We start from the raw sequence: 18,906 nt of genomic DNA, 5'->3' as shown, positions 1-18,906 counted from the left end.
CGTAAGAGAAATTTCAAACAAAAATGTTCGATTTCAAATTCGATTGGAGCAGAATTTCGAAAGATTGACTGATTCGTATCCATCAAAAAAAAAAAGAAGAAAATAATGTTTGAATCATATCTAATAATATCCAATTATCGAACTATTACGCTATTGATTAACAATTAATTTTGTCTCCAAAAAAAAGAGAAGAAAGAGAAAAAGAAAAAGAAAGACAAACAAATAAATTATTATATAATAAATAAATAATTTATTATAAAAAAAAACGAAAAATCATATCAAATAAATAAATAAATATATATATATATATATAAATTCAAAAGTTACATAATACATTATACAATAGGGTTAAAAATACCCTTAGGAAAATGAGCTACCTGTACGTAAGTAAGTACTTGGATACATATCGACAAAAGCTGTTGCTTCGAGTGGACGTACAATAGAAGAAAGATAGACAGACAGAAAGAAAGAAAGAAAGAAAGAAAGAAAGAAAGAAAGCAAGAAAGAAGGAAAGGAGAGACGAAAGAGATAAGAAGAGAAGAGATAAGAAGAGAAAAGAAGAGAAGAGAAGAGAATTAGAATTAGATTAGATTAGATTAGATTAGATTTAGATTTAGATTAGATAAGAGAAGTAGAAGTCAAAGAAAGAAGGAAGGAAGGAAAGAATAAGAATATAAGAAATGACCGAAAGAAGTGTCTACGGATTTTTTTTCTCGTCGTAAAGCGCAGAGAAAACGCAGCTTGGGTTGCGCGCGCTTGTTAATTCAGTGAATCTGCAAGATGAAACTTTTCTAATATCCCACAGACGACAGTGTTCGCGAAAGATACTTGACACGAATAGAAAGAACAGCGCGCCCGGCCAGTCGAGGAGAACAAGTCGGAGAAGAAATGCAGTGATCCGTTGCGCTGCCTGTTAATGACAAAAAATTTTTTTTTTATCTCTCTCTCTCTCTCTCCCTTTCTCTCTACCTATCTATCTATTTACATCTCTTTTCTCTGTCACTCCGCCCTATTTTTCTTTCTATTTTTCTATAAAAAAAATTATTCTTTACTCGGTTGATTTTCTTGAATCCCAATTTTCAACGCCGTCTAACGAAGCGAGAAATCGTTTCCATTTTTTATCGATCGCGTTGGATCTTTATAAGAAGAGGAAACAAAAAAAAAGAAAATAAGATTTTTATATTATCTCGTGTAAATTTACGCTTACGCAACGTCTGTACTGTAAAATGTCAATAACCACCGCTCTTCTTTCCATCCACCCCCATTGAATCCAACAAAAACAAATATTCGTTCACCATCGGTATATACGATGCTCTTAATATACGATGCTCTTAAAAGTGTTGATGTCATCTCGAATCTATTCCGCAATAAAATTAAGAAAGAGCGCTAAAATCAGCATTAAATGAACGTTAATTCGCGATCGTCTGACATTTGGTGAACTATTTTTCATTTATTTATACGTACCACTTTATACCGCGGACGAACTTTTAAGAAAAAAGAAAGTAAAAATAAAAAGAAAAAAAAAGGCGAAGAATAATTAATCGACCGTGAATCATCGTCAAAAGACGTTATTATACGTGTTACACAAAAGATATCGTTTTTTTAAATAGTAAAAATAGACGTCGGAGGGGGTGGAACGGGGATGAAATGATTGATCGTGCTCGATACAGAATGAAATTAATGCAGCGCAACGTTCTTGCAGTGAAAATCATAGACAGTCTTTCTAGGATAAACCTTTTTCTCTGTCTCTCTTTGTCTCATTTTTTTCTCCCATTTTTTTTTTCTATTTTCTTTTCCTCTTTCCTTTTAAACTCTCTGGCAAAAAGGAAGCTCCCACTTGCGAATGTTGAGCAGAGAAATATGATATTTTATTAGATAATATGTATAAGATATATAATCGGCCACCGGCGGAAGGTTAGATGGTTCAATTTGAAGGAAGATTAAGAGTGTTACGCTAGTTAGAGATTATTACGATAGTATAACGTTAATAACTTTTAGGGTATTAAGTAATTAAAAGCAGCGCGCTTGTAAAGCATCTAAATAGGTATGTGTGTGTATATATATATATGAGTATATATATATACATATATATATACATGTACGTATATATGTATATATTTATGTATGTATATATGTATATATAATAGTATCTCGTTCGCACGTATAAATCTGTGCGTGTACTATGTGTCTGTATGTGTATAAGTGAGTGTGCCTTATATGTGTATAGTAATAAGCATACTACATAAGCGATATATGCATAGGATATAGAATTTCGTAGATAAGGATTCACACAACAACGCGTCGATAGAGAGATTTAATGTATTGAAAGACGACGAAGAAAGGCGAGAAATATGAAATAGAATTCGAGAAGATTCAATTGAATTCAATCGATTCGATAGAAAAAGAAAATGGAAGGGGAAAAAAAGCGTGTCGAGAGAAAGTTCGCCGGCAATAGCGAAGAATTGAAAATGCCATGACCCGTGTTACCTGAAATATATATACATACATATATATATGTATATACATATGTATATGTATATACATATATATATGTGTGCGTGTGTTTTTGTATGTATTTACGTATGCACATACGAAATATTTCAAGAGCATATTCGTCTCTCGTATAATTATTCAATAAAATCTTTTCTCTCTCTCTCTCTCTCTCTCTCTCTCTCTTTTATTCGTATTAGATAAATATCGTCGTCCTTTCATTTTTCTATTTCTTTTTTTTCTTTTTTATTTTTTCTTTTCTTTTTTTTTCTTTTTCGTTAAATTTAAATACGCGTTCCACGTACTCTCTCACTAAATTTATTAAGCGTTTTTTTTAGTTGTTTTTTTAACGTTTATAATAATATTCACTTATTACTTTTATGTATCTCTCTTATCAATGTCGTTGGCTAAGAAGAAAAGCGCGAAAGAATATATATGTCTGTATATATGTATGTATATATATATATATATATACACACACACATACATATATATATATCAGCGAATACGAAATATACCTCGTTGGAGTTACATTTTCGTTGGACCACCTTTATTTTATTAATATTTTTTTCATTTCTTTTTTCTTTTTTTTTGTTTTTTTTTTTTTAATTATGTATATCTCTTTTTCACTTCTTTTCTCTCTCTCTCTCTTTCTCTTTCTCTCTTTCTTTGTCTTTCATGTTTGTATTTTCATTTATGAAGGAAGGGAAAGCACGACAGTCTTTCTCTCACACAAGTCGCGGTTTTTGCTTTTTTTCTTTTTTTTTTCTTTTTTCTTTTAATTTAATTCCGATATTTCGACGATCTTTAATTGTAAAATCTATATACGTGAATGAATGCTTTATGTCCGTGTATGTAGTGTATGTATTGTTATTAACAGAGAAAAATAACGAAGAAAAGAAAAAGCAATTAAAAACGACAACAACAACAACAATAACAACAACGAAAATCTCTTACGAAACGTTGTTTCATTCTTGATATTATTCTCATAATTATAGTGTAATTACTTTTCCTCATCTATGTCTCTTCGTTTTAATATATGCATATAAATACCGGCAAATATTAATCGGATTTACTGATAAGACGATAGTAAACGTGGACCGAGCTTAAATACGTGATTTATATATGGTTCGTCTTTGTTTATTCATTATTTATCAATTGTAAATTGATTTCTATCGCTTATTTCAATTATTATTTATTTATTTATTATTATTCTTTTTCTTTTTTTTAGTAATAACCTTCGACTCGCGAGACATATGGAAACACGTGCTTACACGATATTTCTCCGTAATTTTTCTTTCTTTTTCCTTTTGTTTGCTTTTTAAAAAATAGTTTTATTTAAAAAAAAAAAAAAACGAAGATAATGAAGAGAGAAGTTACATGGTATATCGGTTAATTACTAAGAACAGAAAACATTTAGGTTAATCGTGTTCCTATCTTCCATTTAAGTTTCGACCTCGCGTCAAGTAGTTTAACGAATTACTATGAGACTTTATCTAAAGAGGACATTCGAGTCAAGGAATTGCGGCACATAACGAGAGAAATTATCGTGGAGAACTTTGTACGTGCCATTTTGATTTCTATCCCTATGTCACGTATTCGCGTGTTCTCCTCTTCCCGTTTCAATTTTATTTATTTATAGTGATTATTATCAACATTCTCGATAAGAGAAATTCTTTTTCAATTTCTCTTTTTTCTTTTCTTCTTTTTCTTCCTTTTTTTTTGAAAATTTTAAAGACGAACCATTGCAACCCAATATACTCGATTTAATCCGCGCGTCAAAAGATCATCATTTTTTTATCATTGAATTTGTTGCAATATCGATGATTTATATATATATATATATGTTTATATTAAATATTACGGATATTGACCGTATACATTTTTCTTTCCGACGTTTCAAATGTTTAATATAATATAATATTATATAGACTATATATCAACTACAGGAGACTATATTTTAATTTTAGTTATTTTTCTAGTGTAAATGTATATGTAAACGTATGTATATTATAAGTGTGTCCGTGTATACGTTTATATTATACGTATTATATTGCGTATGGCAACTTTTTCTCTTTATCAATAAGGGAAATAAAAAATTACAAGTCGAAATTGCACGCGTTAGTTTTCGTAATGGGAGGATGATGTTATGTACCGATTAGATAAGTTTATTATTATTAATTAATAAAGAAAAAAAAGAACAGAAAGTAATGTATAAAATAAATACATAAATAAATAAATATTGATACAATATTAGATAAATATAAAAAAATATTTATAGGATCTAGAGAATAAATATAATAAATATAATATTGACAACAATGTGATAAAAAATAAAAAGAAAAATATAATAGAATTAAATAAATAAAAAAGATGTGTATATATATATATAAAAAAAAGAAAAAAATTTAAACAAAAACAAAATAATAAATATAAAAAAAGAATTAATTAAAAAGCGTAATGTCCGACTAGATTAATAAATAAAATTAAAATTAATATTATTATAACTTAACGCAACATACATAAACGCAAATGCCGACAATATATTATTATCTATATCTATTTTTTCTAAAGTTTTACTTAAAAATGAAATTTTCATGTACTATCGGTGACTTCCCTTACCTATCTTTTTTTCTTTTTTTTTTCTTTTTTTCTTTCTGCTTTTTCTTTTTCTTTCTTCTTTTCTTTTTTACATCCAAAAAATCATATTTTCGAATATCTCAAACGGATATTTTAGTTCGAGTTTATTAAACAACATGGTGCATTTCGTTTTCCTTCGTTTGCGAATTCTATGCGCGATTAATCGATTATTTATTTAATTATTTATTTATTTATTTATTTATTTATTTATTTATTTATTTATTGCTTATCGAATTTATTGCTCTTTTTCTCTCTACGGTCGGCGACGAGGTAAAAACATTTCTACGTCTTTTTCCCTTTTTTCATTCTCATTTGTTTCCTTCCCCCTTTTTTTTTAAATCCTTTTCATTTATTTATCGGGACACGAACGAGCCAAGGAAGGAATTTATTTCGATCGTACGTACGAAGATAAATTTTTGAATATTTGTAAATCAATCTTTTAAAGCTCCTCGTCCTTTCGTTCCGTTTTCTTTTCCTTTTCTTTCCTTTTCTTCATTTATTTATTTTTGCTCTTTTTAATTAATTTTCCCTTTCAAAGGACCAAGAAAAAAAATATATATATATGTATATAGAATTTTCATGGTTCGTACATACAATCAAACCCCTCACTTTCTCGATGTTTTAAAACATCACGATGACGATATGACACGACGATGTGTATGTGCACGCGTGTGCGCGTGTATGTGTGTCTGCGGTGACGATGATTAATTTATTATAATTATAATTATTATTATTATTATTATTATTATTATTATTATTATTATTATTATTATTATTATATTATTATTATAAAATTATTCTCAAGACGATCGTCGCCAATTTGGGACGTGGGGCTAAAACAACGATCATCGCGTGACTTTTATAAATCCGAAGGATTTTCTTTTCTTTTCTCTTTTTTTCTTTTGTTTTTTCTTTATTCTTTATCTTTTTCTTTTCTTATCCTTCCTTTCATTTCTTCCCCTTTTATTTTTAGCCACACAGGCCACAGCCACACCCTTTCTCACTCCCACAAAATTCTAAAGTGTTTCAAATTTGCCCTCCTTCGGGGTAAAAGTGTCTCAATTTATTTTATTTATATTAATAGTTTTATTTTATTTTATTTATTTTTCCATTCGTTGCCTCTTCATACTCTTTTTTCGTTGTGTTTTCGTTCCTTTTTCATTATCCTCCTCTTTGGTTGAAAATGTCGCGATCCTTTCGCCGGCCATTGAAAAAAATGCCGGGAAATTCAAACATTTCTTTAACAATTTCTTAAATTCTTCCCGTTTTTCTTCACTTTCTCTCGCTCTCTTTTGTTCTTTCGAATCTTTGAAGAAAAAGAAAAAAAAATCAAATTTCGCGGCCTATTCTCTCCTATCGTTCATTTTGAGTTCAAAAATTTACGCGTCACCCGCTAATAACTATTGCAAAAAAATAAGCGGGAGATTTAAAAAAATTCTTTTGTTTTTCCCTTTTTCTTCCTTTTATCTCTCTCTTTTCCTTTTTTTTGGTAAACTTAAAAAAAAAATAAATGAATATCACGTGAAATTTATTATTCGAAAAAACGAGCGACAACTTTTACCTTGTTCGAGATTCGAGATTAATCGAAGTGTTTGCCGCGAAAATCTGGGTCAACGAGGGAGGAACCCAGCGAGTCGAGCTTCTGCGTGGTTGGCACGCGCATTAATTACGTCGCGCGTGGCTCAAGCTCTCTTTTTAATAACGCGCCATTGTGTTTTTCTCTTTCTCTCTTACTCTCACTCTCATTCTCTTTCTCTCTCTACCTCTTTCTCTTCGTTTTCTCTCATTTCTACCTTGGACTTCGTTGCCGCAGAAATACCAAAATGATTTCGCGCATTCTTGCTCGATTAAAAAGAGAATAAATAAATACAAAAAAAAAAAAAAAAAGAATAAGAGGTAAAAAAATAGCAGAAATATGAAGAAAAACAGGTTCGTTTCTTTGAAGTAATTCTATTTGGTTCCTTTCTTTCTTTCGTCCTTCTTTTTCTTTTTTTCCCTCGTGATAAATTTCTTTTCGACTTATACTTTAGCGTTTTCTCACGTTGAAGTTAAAAAAAAAGAAAGAAGAAATTTCCTTTCGAAAAATCATGTCAAAATTCGACTGCTTCTTCGACGGCAGTGTGCTCCTCGTTAATTTTCGATTCTTCACGTCAACGTAGATGTAAGATTTCAAAATTGATTTCTCTTTTCTTGTCGTCCTTATTAAAAATACCGAAGTGAAAATAATTTATGAAGAATATATATATATATATATATATATATATATATATGTATATATATATACACGTAATATGTATATACATATAAGTGAGTTATTTCGAAGGGTGTGGCGGGACGATCGGTCGCTATTGCCGAAGCGCGAAAGAAGATAATAATAATAATTGCGGTTTCGTTAAACTTCGATGTTCGCCTATAAATGTATATAGTTCGTTGTTTCGAAACATTGCTTTTTTGACCCCGTACGTGTCGTCATAGAGATTCTTTTTTTTTTTAAATCATTTTATTTTTTTTTTTATCTTTTTCTTTTCTTTTTTTTTTCCTTTTTAATATTGCCTCTATAAAATACGTGTATACCAACGTTACGCATCTATTATTTCTCGTGTGTTTAATTTTAGTTTTAGGTTTAGTTTTAGGTTTAGTTTTAGTTTTAGTTTTAGTTTACTTTAGTTAGATTTTTTCTCTATTTTTCTTTTTTTTCTTTTTTACTTTTTTTTCTTTTCACTATTCCTTTCCCCTCTTCTTCACCCTAAAATACACGCGAGAAACGTGCTTGCGCGTGTGTGTACGTGTATATGCGTGTGTGTGTACGTGTTCATGCTTAAGCGTATAATATATATATATACAGAGTCTATATTCGAAAGATACGATTGTATCTTCGTTGTTATATTCATGACTGATGGCCAATAATACGAAATAAAGAAAAAGAAAAAAAGAATAATCGGTGAAAAGAAGTCAAACAAAAAAAAAACGAGAGAAGAAAGGAACAATCGCAATATAAATAAATAAAATGTTTCACGTGAGAGAAAGAATACGCTCGCACACAACAATCGTTGTAAATACCTTGATTCCATTCAGACGATTCATTGAAAAAGTGAAAAAGAAATGAAAAAAGAAAAAGAAATCAAAAAAAAAGAAAAAGAAAAAAGTAATAGAAAAAAACGAGAGTAAAATCTCGATTATTATCGCTTTTATAGTTTCCTTCCTTTCTTTCCTTTTTTCTTTTCTTTTTTTTCATATATCCGCGATTAATAATACATATGGCCGACCGATCAACACGGAATACACAGATATAATCGTACCTTCTGAATTGCCACGTACTTCTCTCTCCCTTTTTCTTTGTATAACCGTATTTGCACGTTCGTGAGTTTGTGCATGCGCAGACCGAAATCGCGTATAAATGGAGAGGAGAAGAATATAAATACCATATACGTACAGAAAAAGTATATAGAAACGTTAAACGAGGGATAGAAAAGAAATATTTTGTAATTGTCCAAACGCGCGTTAATTCGTCACGAATCGAATCACCTTTCTCATTCGAATAATAATAATAATGATAATAATAATAATAATGATAATAATAATAATAATGATAATAATGATAATAATAATAATAATAACAATAGTAATAATAATAATGATATTGCGCAAACGTGCAATAAAAGAAGCGCGATAAACGATTATAATAAACGCGATTCGGTAATGCGCAGCGTAATTGCCTCTTGGAATTGTTCGCGCGAATGTACGAGTATATATATATATATATATATGTATGTATATGTGCGTGTGTGTGTATATATGTGTGTATATTGTATGTCGTTAGTTCCACATTATTATAATCTGATCGATCCCAACCGAAATAGCACGTATACATATATACATATATATACACACACATATGCACACACACATACATATATATGTGTATATATGTATGTATATATACATATATATATACATATATGTATATACGAACAAATTGTCCGCAACATACCAAATAGTATTCCCCCCTTTTATTTTTCAATTCTTTCTGTGTTCGAATTAAACAGACGTTCGCATTTCTTTTTCTTCTTCATTGTATTTTTTGCATATATCTATATATTTACGCGTGCTATTATTTCATCAGCTACTTTATTCCTTTTAATTTTTATTTCTTTTCTTTTTTAATATTTCATATTTTGAAATTGAAATGGAACCGACGATATAATTCATTCTCATACGTCTCGATACGTATGTTTTATATATATATATATCTCTCTTTCTCTTTCTCTTTTCTTTCTCTCTAGTTCTCTTTCTCGACGAATTTTCTAAAATCATTAGCGAGTATACTTCAAGAATCATCTTCGTTACGAAAATTTCGTTAAGAAGTTCGTGTCGTATGATACGATTATAATTGTATCATTCGTCGAAGACCGAAAAGACCTTAAAAAATGTCGACGCGATTTGTATCACAACGTTCCGCGTCATCGTCATTATTATCATCTCAATAATTCGAAAAAGATTATTATTTTTTTTTTTCTTTCGTGAGATATTTTTATGTTGATACCATTGAAAATCCATTGCGGATTTAAGTTCAGCTAATTTTAAGTTATTTGAGATAAATAGTGCCTTCGTTAACGAGCTCGCGACTAGTATCGTACGCGCTAGTAAATATATATATATATATACTATATATATATAATAATATAATATAATATAATAATATATAATATAGTAATGTAATAGGTATAACCGACTAAGATGACTAGATAGCAGTGTGGACGTCAATCGTTCGACGTGTGTGTGTGTGTACATGTGTATGTATGTAAGTGTGTGTACGTTCTTCTTAATTTTTTTGTTTTGTTTTTTCTTGTTCTCTCTTTGTTTCTTTTAAGACTTAAATATTACTGGACGTTTTTGAAAATGTTAGACATTATTGATCACCGACTATGTCTTCCTTCTCTTTCATCATTACCTACCGTCTTTAATTTCTTCCTCTTCACTGGCACTTTACTACTTAATATCTATGGCAAACCTTTTTAAAGATCGACCCGTTCGATGCTTTCGCTTGTTTGCTTGCTTTCTTGTTTACTTGCTTGCTTGTTTGCTTGCTTGTTTGCTTTCTTGCTTTGTTGCTCGCTTGCTCGCTCTCTCTCTTTCTCTCTTTCTGCATATCTTGCTCTTTCTTCTTCTTTCCCCATTTTGTCATTTATCCAACTACCGCGAGAAGCCGCTAGCTTTCTCTGAGAGAGTTTGCAGTGGCACAGCCGTCGAGCCTGTTGAATTTCTCGTAACGCTGCTACAAGCCTCGATTTGGACTCTGCTGATGTTGCTGCTGCTGCTGTTGCTGCTGCTGCTGTTGTTGTTGTTGTTGTTGTTGTTGTTGTTGTTGAGGTCCGTTGGTACAATGCTGATGTTGATGTTGTTGCTGTTGTTGTTGAACATCTTCGTCCCGAAGACAGGCAGATTCGAGATGCTTGTTTAAATAGGATTTAAGAGCGAACGTTTTGTGACATCTCGAGCACTCGTAATTCTTGTCGGCCGAATGGGTTTGCATGTGCGCGCGCAGATTCGAACGATCGGCAAATGCCTTACCGCAGTGTGCGCATCCGTAAGGCTTCTCACCTGTGTGGCTACGAAGATGACCCTGAAGTAGCCAAGGCCTTGAGAACATCTTCCCGCAAACACCACAGCTGTGGGCGAGCTTGTGCGTTAGCACGTGCATCGCCAGGGCTGGCATGCTGACATACGCCTTGCCACAGTGAATGCACTTCTTTGCCGACTGAGAATCGAGACTACGATGAGTTTGCTTGTGCCGCGATAAATTCGACGAGGTAGCATATTGTTTGCCGCATTCGGTGCATGTGAACTTTGGCCTGTCCGGTTGAACGGCTTCTTTATCGGGCACCACGGCACCATTGTTACTCCCGCGACGTTTCGAACGACCATCGGACACAAAGAAGGCCTCGTAGGTGTAGGCGACCGTTTTGCTGGCACCATTACCGCTACTGTAAATAATTCCTTCGATTAGACTTTAATCGACTAATTTCATTAATTTAGATCAACGATTATTCAAACACCTGTCTGTTACGAGCTCTCTTTTATTATTATTTTGATAACGTGTCGGTTTAAATTGATTTCATCGTTATAAGGATAATCGACAGTCCGTAGCAATTATATGTCGTATAGAGAGAGCGTGCGTGTGTTCGTTTTATTTCAATCGTTGAATCTATCAATGGTAGAATCGAGCGTTAAGATTAAAGATGTATGAATCATTTTTAACGATTACCGACAGTAGGTATCATTGTTAAGACTGATGGATTAAAATAGGTCACTATGCAATGGGTGTGTGTGTGTATCGTACAAGGTATTAGATGAAATACTGAGAGTTTGCCAAAGAGAAGATATTATCTTAAAGGTACGATCACTCACCCGTCCCTTCCGTTACAATTTCCAGAAACGTTGCCTTCCGCAGTGGCCGGAGATTGGGGCTGAGGTGGCGCATGTTCTTGCTGACGAAGCTGAGCATTTTGAGACGTTGGTACTGGCACCAAAACGGAAACCGGTATCGGTTGGGGCGAAGGTGCTCTTTGTAATTGTTGGGTCGGTTGTTGTTGCTGGTGTTGCTGGTGGTGTTGCTGTTGCTGTTGTTGTTGCTGTTGTTGTTGTTGTTGTTGCAATTGCACGATAGGTTGTGCTTGAGTCGTCTGGGGTGCCGAGAGAGTATGAATGAAAACGGAATGCGTGGGTGCTGCTGGTGAGGCACTCAAATCGAGGATAGCTTGAGCCGCTGATAGATCTTCCTCGGCCGAGGTACGTATTTCGGTGGTTGGTTGAAGACTATAAGGCCGATATATGTCCTTCTTCTTAGGTGGCAAGGATAGAGCGGTGCCGGTGCTGGTAAAACACATGGACAAGCTTTTTCTTGGTGGTAAACTGTGGGAGATCGTAGTAACGTTGGAGGGCGTAGGTGTCGGTTGCAGAGACGCTCCATCGCTCGAGACAACTGGTATATCCTGTGGGGGTGGCGAAGGCACCACTGGCTGTGCCAATTCCGCAGCCGATCGCAAAGTTGCGTATTTCGGTGGCTCCTCGTGACTGATCCATGCTTCGTGCGTATAACCTGATCCAACAAAAATATACAAATTAATATTTATGATACGTTATTAAAAATTCATCATCTATTTGAGTAAAACGAGTTAATAGGGGGATTACAGCTAATCGCGGATTAAGAATCTTGATCTAAGCGCAAGCGCTAAAACCTCTTACGTGTATCAAATAAACGTAAGAGCCGGTGATATGAATATTTCAGTCACTGAATCATTCTTCAACGGAGCAGCATTTCATTTCCTGCCTGTCGCATGCGCCAGCTGTTTCCTCCATGTGCTACCATTACCGAGTAATACGAAGGGATCATAAACGGGGAGAGGAGGAAGAGGGAGAGATTGGTAATAGGGGGAGGTGATTAGAGAAGGGTGAGATATCGAGGAAACGTAGACATGTTTGAATTAGGATTTCCAACTAGAATGAATGGATATGTAACGTGTAATTAGACATTTTTTTTCCTCCCTCTTTCTCTCTCTCTCTCTCTCTCTTTTTATTTCCCTCTCATTCTCTTTAGAAAATCACGCATTACTCTAACGATGTTTCATCGGAAACCCCATCTAAATCGTCTTCTTTTTCCAATCGACTTTTACCACGACCGAAAATCATTTGACCTTCGATGTCTATCACGGCCAACAACAAGGATCGATAGTGGTAATACCACAAGAGTACAAGGGACGATAAATTGGTATATATATATACCTATATACTATATACAGCCATATACATATATAAAACTAGACAATGTAAAACGCTCGTTAGGGTAACTTTATCGATCGATTCTCTTAAAACGATCACGAATCGATCCCTCAAGTTCTACCGAAGAAAAGTGAGAAAAAAAGGAACAAACAAAAAGCAGGTCAAAGTACTTAATTAAAATGATTTCATGAAAAAAAAAAAACCACACGAAACATAAAGAAAGAAGAAGAAACAACCTTCGTTAAAATAACTTTATCGATAGGTTCCTCTTAAAATACGATCTACATTGATCCCTCAACGAAGGAAAAGAAGAAACAAAAAAAAAAAGAACGAACAAAACACTTGATTAAAATAATTTCACGGAAAAGAGAAAAAGAAAAGGAAACACGAAAAAAGAAAAAAGAAAAAAGCTCGTTAGGATAACTTCACTGATCGATTCCTCTTAAAATACGATCAAGAGATTGAATACTTGAGTCTCACCGAAGAAGAAAAAAAAGAAACGGAAAAAAGGAAGTTCTAAGTAGGTACTTAATTAAAATGATTTCACGGAATGGATGAAAGCGAGGTGTGGAGAGGTGATGGGAGGGGGGAGGTAGAAGAAAAAGGGAAGAAAAAGAGGAACGGAAAAAGGAAGAACAGAAAAAGAGAAAAACGTAAAGAAGAAACAAAAAAATAATAATAAAAAAAAACGAAAAAAATACATATATATATATATATCGCGAAGGGATGAATCGCGTAGGTTAGAGAGTGGAAGAAGAGGTTGAGTGGTGGAGAGGGTGTGGGGAGGAATATAGGGGGTTGAGAGGATATGCAACGTGCGCCACGCGCATCGGCACGACGCGAGTTCGTGGGAAGGCACATACGATAGCAATAAATCAGAAAAGTGTGTTGCCGATCGATCAGCGGCCGCGCATCTATTATTGGTTGGAATAAAAGGGAAGTCAATATCCAGAGAAGACAGTGGCCGTGTCTGGAAGTACGTTTCATCAACGAGCCTGAAAAGAAGAGAAAGAGTGAAAGAGATAGGATAGAGCGGGGGAGAGAAGAAGAGAAGAAGAGAAGAGAAGAGGGAGGTAGGGTTAGGCGAGAACAACGGCAAAGAACGGGAGGAGCGGGGGATATAGAGTTGAGGAGAAGGGGCTAGAAGGGTGAGAGGGAGGGATACAGAGAGAGAGTGAGAGAGAGAGAGAAGAATACAGAAGCCGAGGGAGGCAGAGAAAGGGATGGAATCGATAATATCGGATGAACACTTCGTGCGCACCGGTCTGTTCACTCGAGTTTATCCGTACGATGGAAATCAATTTCTTTTTTTTGGTTTTTTGTATTTTATTTTCTGTTTGTTTGTTTGTTTGTTTTTATTCCTTTGTTTTGTTTGTTTGTCTGTTTGTTTGTTTCTTTCTTTCTTTCTTTCTTTGCTTCCTTCGATTCTTCTTTCTTTCTTTACTTTCGGATGAGTAACGTAAAAAAGGAAAGAGAGAGAGAGAGAGAGAGAGATTTCGTGAATATTGCGAGATAAAAAAAAAAGAAAGATAAGAGGAGAGTATTCTTTTAGAAATATTTATTCGAATTTTTCGAATAATCGTGAATAAGTGAAGAATAAAATTGAATATTCGTAGTTATCAATGGATCCATAAACCAGCACACGTGTGTCTATGTATGTGTGTGAGAGAAAGAGAGAGAGAGAGAGAGAGAAAGACAGAAAAAGAAAGATTGATAGAGAGAAAGATTTTTATCGTGTTAGGGCGTAATTTAAATTTATGTAAAGAAAAGTTTTAAAGATTTCCGATGAAAGTTTTTTCTCTCTTTTTTCTCTTCTTTTTTTTTTTTTAAAGAACGGAAAATTTTCACACCTCGTGATAGAAATGATATGTATATATATATAATATTAATTTCGATCGGTATTCGAAAAGTAGTAATTAAAAGATAAGTAAATAGAAGAGAATTCAATTAATCAGAAGAATCACATTTTCTGTACGAGCATACGCAGTGTCCCCTTTCATTGAATAGAACTGGATTATATAATTCTGATCAGGAAACGTGTCCATGGGAATGTATATACATATCTATAGATATCTAGAATCATTCATCAACTATATTCTATCTATTATTTTATCTAACGAAATCTAAATGAACTTTAAGAATCTTTGCGCGATTAATTGAAATCATAATTATTTTCTCGTTTAAATTATGTTCTTTATAGATACGTATACGCACATTTATATATATATATATATTTTTATTAATATAAATTCGATCTAAATCGAACTATCCGATATTAAGATCGTAAAACGATTGATGAATATCCTAAAGTCAAGATTATCAGAATGTAAGAGAAATTGAAAATACATTTTTCAACGCGAAAAATCTCGATAGAATTTTGAGAAGAAAAAGATGGAAGCAAAAAAAAAAGGAGAAGAAGAAAGAAAAAGAAGGAAAAACTTCACGAGGACAAATTTTGATCCATCATAAAATTTCGAGATATGTTCGAAATCGGATAGCTCGAAAACGGGTGTGTCTCCAAACGTTGATAATGATGCGTTCTAGTATGCGTGCGACGCATGTCCAGAATTCGTCGAATCATCCTCGAGGACGATCGAGAACTATCCACGAGCTTTCCTTTAAAAGCATGTTAGTAATGACCTTCTTGTATAGATATAGACGTATATCTATATAGGTACGTATATTTATATATAAGACAAAATAAGTCAAAAAGAGGAAGGGAGAGAGAGAGAGAGAGAGGGTGAGAAAGAGAAAGAGAGACAGTGAGAGAGAGAGAGAGAGAGAGAGAGAGAGAGAGAGAGAAAGAGAGAGAGAAAGAAAGAGAGATATTACGTGGAAGAGAATCACGCCATTGTTACGACAGTTTCCGTCCACTACTGCAATCTTTCTATAGCATGCACAACCACCCCAGCGGGCGTGTCACGTACAGTCGCTCCTCTCTTCTTCCTAACAACCCACGAATTTCAAAGTTCTCCCTGAGAGAAAGAGAGAGTGAGAAAAGAAAGGAAGAAAGGAAAAAAAGAAAGAAAAAAGGGACAAATAAAAGATAGAAAAAAAGAGAAGATAAAAAGAAAAACGAAATGAGAGGATGACACAAAGGGATTCCAGAACAAAACGAAAATTCCAGTCAGAATTCGCGATGATAATGTTAGTCAGAGAGAGAGAGAGAGAGAGAGAGAGAGAGAAAGAGAAAGAAAAAAGCGTGGGCGTGGCATTGAGAGAGAGAGAGAGAGAGAGAGAGAGAGAGAGAGAGAGATCTGAAGAAAAAAAAAGAAAAGAAAAGAAAAGAAAAGAAAAAGCAAACGAAAAAGAGAAAGAAAAAGAAGAAGAAGAAAAAGATTATTAGATATTTCTAATCGTTCGTAGGCTTTCCATCGTTCGGTAAAAGAATATCGATTGGTATAACAAAGCTGTAACATATAAGTGGGTATCCGAGAAGCGGTTGGACTGAAAAGCGATCGAAATTACGTAACAGGCGGTCGAGCTAGCTCGCTAGCTCGCGGAATTTTTCGTCAAATATATAACAATGGTGTTTCTTCAGCTCGAAACCTTTATCCAGTCCATTTATCTATCCATTCATCTATGTATCTATCTTGTTTTTCAATCTTCCGTTTTTTTATTTTCTTTACACGCGCGAGACTCGATGTATTTTTCTTTCTTTCTTTTTTCTCTTTTTTCTCTTTTTTTCATACGAGTTAACCTTGGAAAAGGAATACGAGGGAATATATATGTATGTATGTACGTACGTATGTACGTATATATGTATGTATGTATGTATGTATGAATGTATGTGTGTATGTATATATGTATGTATTTATGTATGTATGCATGTATGTACGTATGTATGTACGTATTGGTCCGTGTACATTTGTCGAAAGTAATTGACAACCACACGAATAAATGATGTTATCGTTGATATAATAAAATACTGTAAGATGCCTCACCGTGATAATAAAGAGCGCCAGAAGCATTCAACGGTGGTGGACTTGGCGCGGTAGCACCAGCGGTAGGACTGTGAGGACCCCAACAGGTTTGCTGATGATCGACCTGCCTGTTATCGCTATCACCGACAACGTCGATCTCCTCTTCCTCAGGCTCGTGGTGTTGCCTATTATGTTTCTTGTCCATAACCAAGGAAGAAGAATTTCTATGGAGATCATGACCGGTAGTCGTGGTGTTAACGTGTTCCTGTTCGATACCGACCGAGCCGTTTTGCTCGTGTTGCTGATCATCGAGCCGATCGGGCCAGGGATAAGCCTTCCATTTCTTGGCCATGAGGCAACGCGGCATATTGAGAAGGCGGCAGCAGCTGCCCACGAGGTTGCTTATTATTACGAATCTTGTAATCCCCGATTATTTTTAATAATAATAATAAGAAGAAGAAGAAGAAAAAGAAGAGGAAGGGAATTCGTTGACGCGTATTCCCAACACCGGCACCCGTAGCACCCACAAATAACGCAACACCTAGTGCACCCGCGAAAACGCTCGACGACGACGGCTCCGGCGACGGCACCGTCCTCAGGAACGTCCCAGCACAATTCGTCGTCGACGTCGTCGTAACGGCGCCGACGTCTCCGTCGCGGCCGTCCGTCGCTCACTGCCGTCGTCGTAGGACGAGGAACTTCGAACCCGTTCTTCTTTCTCTTCTTCTCTTTGTCCTCGTCGTCGTCGTCGTTGAGCTCCTCGCGGATGCGGATGACGGAGCGGGCCTTCTTCGACGCTCCCAGCCACACCGGCTTCGTCTTTTCTGCCTGACGCTGGTGGAAGATCTGCAGCCTCGTCATGGGCACGGCGAGGGCAGCTCCTTAACCGGATGCACCGCCACCATGCCAGCCGAAACTCTAGCTCGCGCTCGTTCCCTCTCTCTCTTTCTCTCTCTCTCTCGCTCTCTCTCTCTATCTATCTATCTACCTATCTATCTATCTATCTATCTATCTATCTATCTATCTATCTCTCTCTCTCTCTATCTCTATCTCTATCTCTATCTCTTTCTCACCCCCTCTACCTCTCTTACCCTATTTATCTCCAACACCCTCTTTCTCGCGCCCCCGCCCTTTCGGAAAACTTGCCGATCGTTTTACTAAATCGTTCCAATTTTTTCTATATCGTATCTTATTAGCACCGATCTCAGCCATCCATTCCAACGTTCCTTCCTCCCTTCTTCCTCCCTTTCCTTCGTTCCAACTTGGTTACTTCTTCGGTGACGTTCTCCGTCACACACCGCGCAATGACAATTGTGGGGTGGCTTCGAATACGACGACGACGAAGACGGGGTGCGACTGTCGGTCTGGCACTGCGCTCCTACCGGATACACCCCTCCACACCAATCCACGCTTTATCCTTCTGCTTCTTCTTCTTCTTCTTCTTCTTCCTTCTCTTCCTCTTCTTCCTCTTTCTCCTCTTCTTCCTCCTCCACCTCCTCCACCACCCTTCTTACACCGATACACGCGAACGTTTTCTCTCCCTCTCGCAATCAGAGAGAAAGAGACTAGTTCGGCACCCCTGTCGTCCCTCCGTTGCGGCTGCTATCGAGTCGAGAACGTTGAGAGAGGGCGCTAGCGTCGTCCATGCTATCGTTGCTGGTGGTAGTGACAGTAGTAGTGGTAGTAACGGTGGTAGTGGTAGCAATAGTGGTAGTGGTAGCGGTGGTGACGTGGTGGTGTTGCTGCTGCTGCTGCTGCTGCTGCTGCTGCTGCTGCTGCTACTGCTGCTGCTGCTACTGCCACTGCTGCTGATCCATGCTAGAAAGAAAGATAGATAGATAGATAGAGAGAGAGAGAGAGAGAGAGAGAGAGAGGATGAGAGGAGAACGAGGGTAAGAGAAAGAGCTTGTCTGCGCAACCCCTCGAGGGTGCCACGATATGGTGCTCTTCGATTCCTGCAACAAGCACGAGGGCGAGCACGACGACGCAACCCAGAAGCTCGTTTGCGTGTCTATGTGCAGAATAACTCGCTGGCGAGCCGGCACGCTTCCGCGCCAGAAAGAAAAGAGAAGAG

The 18,906-nt window shown here is 35.6% G+C and overlaps 1 protein-coding gene across 1 annotated transcript in view; it reads right to left on the bottom strand.

Annotated features, from left to right (window-relative positions):
* LOC127072759 (zinc finger protein 8-like) overlaps positions 1 to 18,318 on the bottom strand; it is a 26,841-nt gene extending 8,523 nt beyond the window's left edge. Inside the window, exons 1-3 of the mRNA XM_051013454.1 lie at positions 16,854 to 18,318; positions 11,539 to 12,229; positions 1 to 11,114 (exon numbers count right to left, since the gene is read on the bottom strand). The exon at positions 1 to 11,114 is cut by the window's left edge and continues 8,523 nt beyond it. Of these exons, the coding sequence (XP_050869411.1) occupies positions 10,406 to 11,114; positions 11,539 to 12,229; positions 16,854 to 17,199 (1,746 nt within the window). The 5' untranslated portion in view covers positions 17,200 to 18,318 and the 3' untranslated portion in view covers positions 1 to 10,405. The remainder of the gene's footprint in view (positions 11,115 to 11,538; positions 12,230 to 16,853) is intronic.
* Positions 18,319 to 18,906: the final 588 nt, after the last annotated feature.

The sequence above is a fragment of the Vespula vulgaris genome, chromosome 1, assembly GCF_905475345.1.
Source record: "Vespula vulgaris chromosome 1, iyVesVulg1.1, whole genome shotgun sequence".
Classification (NCBI taxonomy): domain Eukaryota; kingdom Metazoa; phylum Arthropoda; class Insecta; order Hymenoptera; family Vespidae; genus Vespula; species Vespula vulgaris.
Note: the sequence above shows the minus strand (reverse complement) of the source record. Positions and strands in the feature narration are given on the sequence as shown.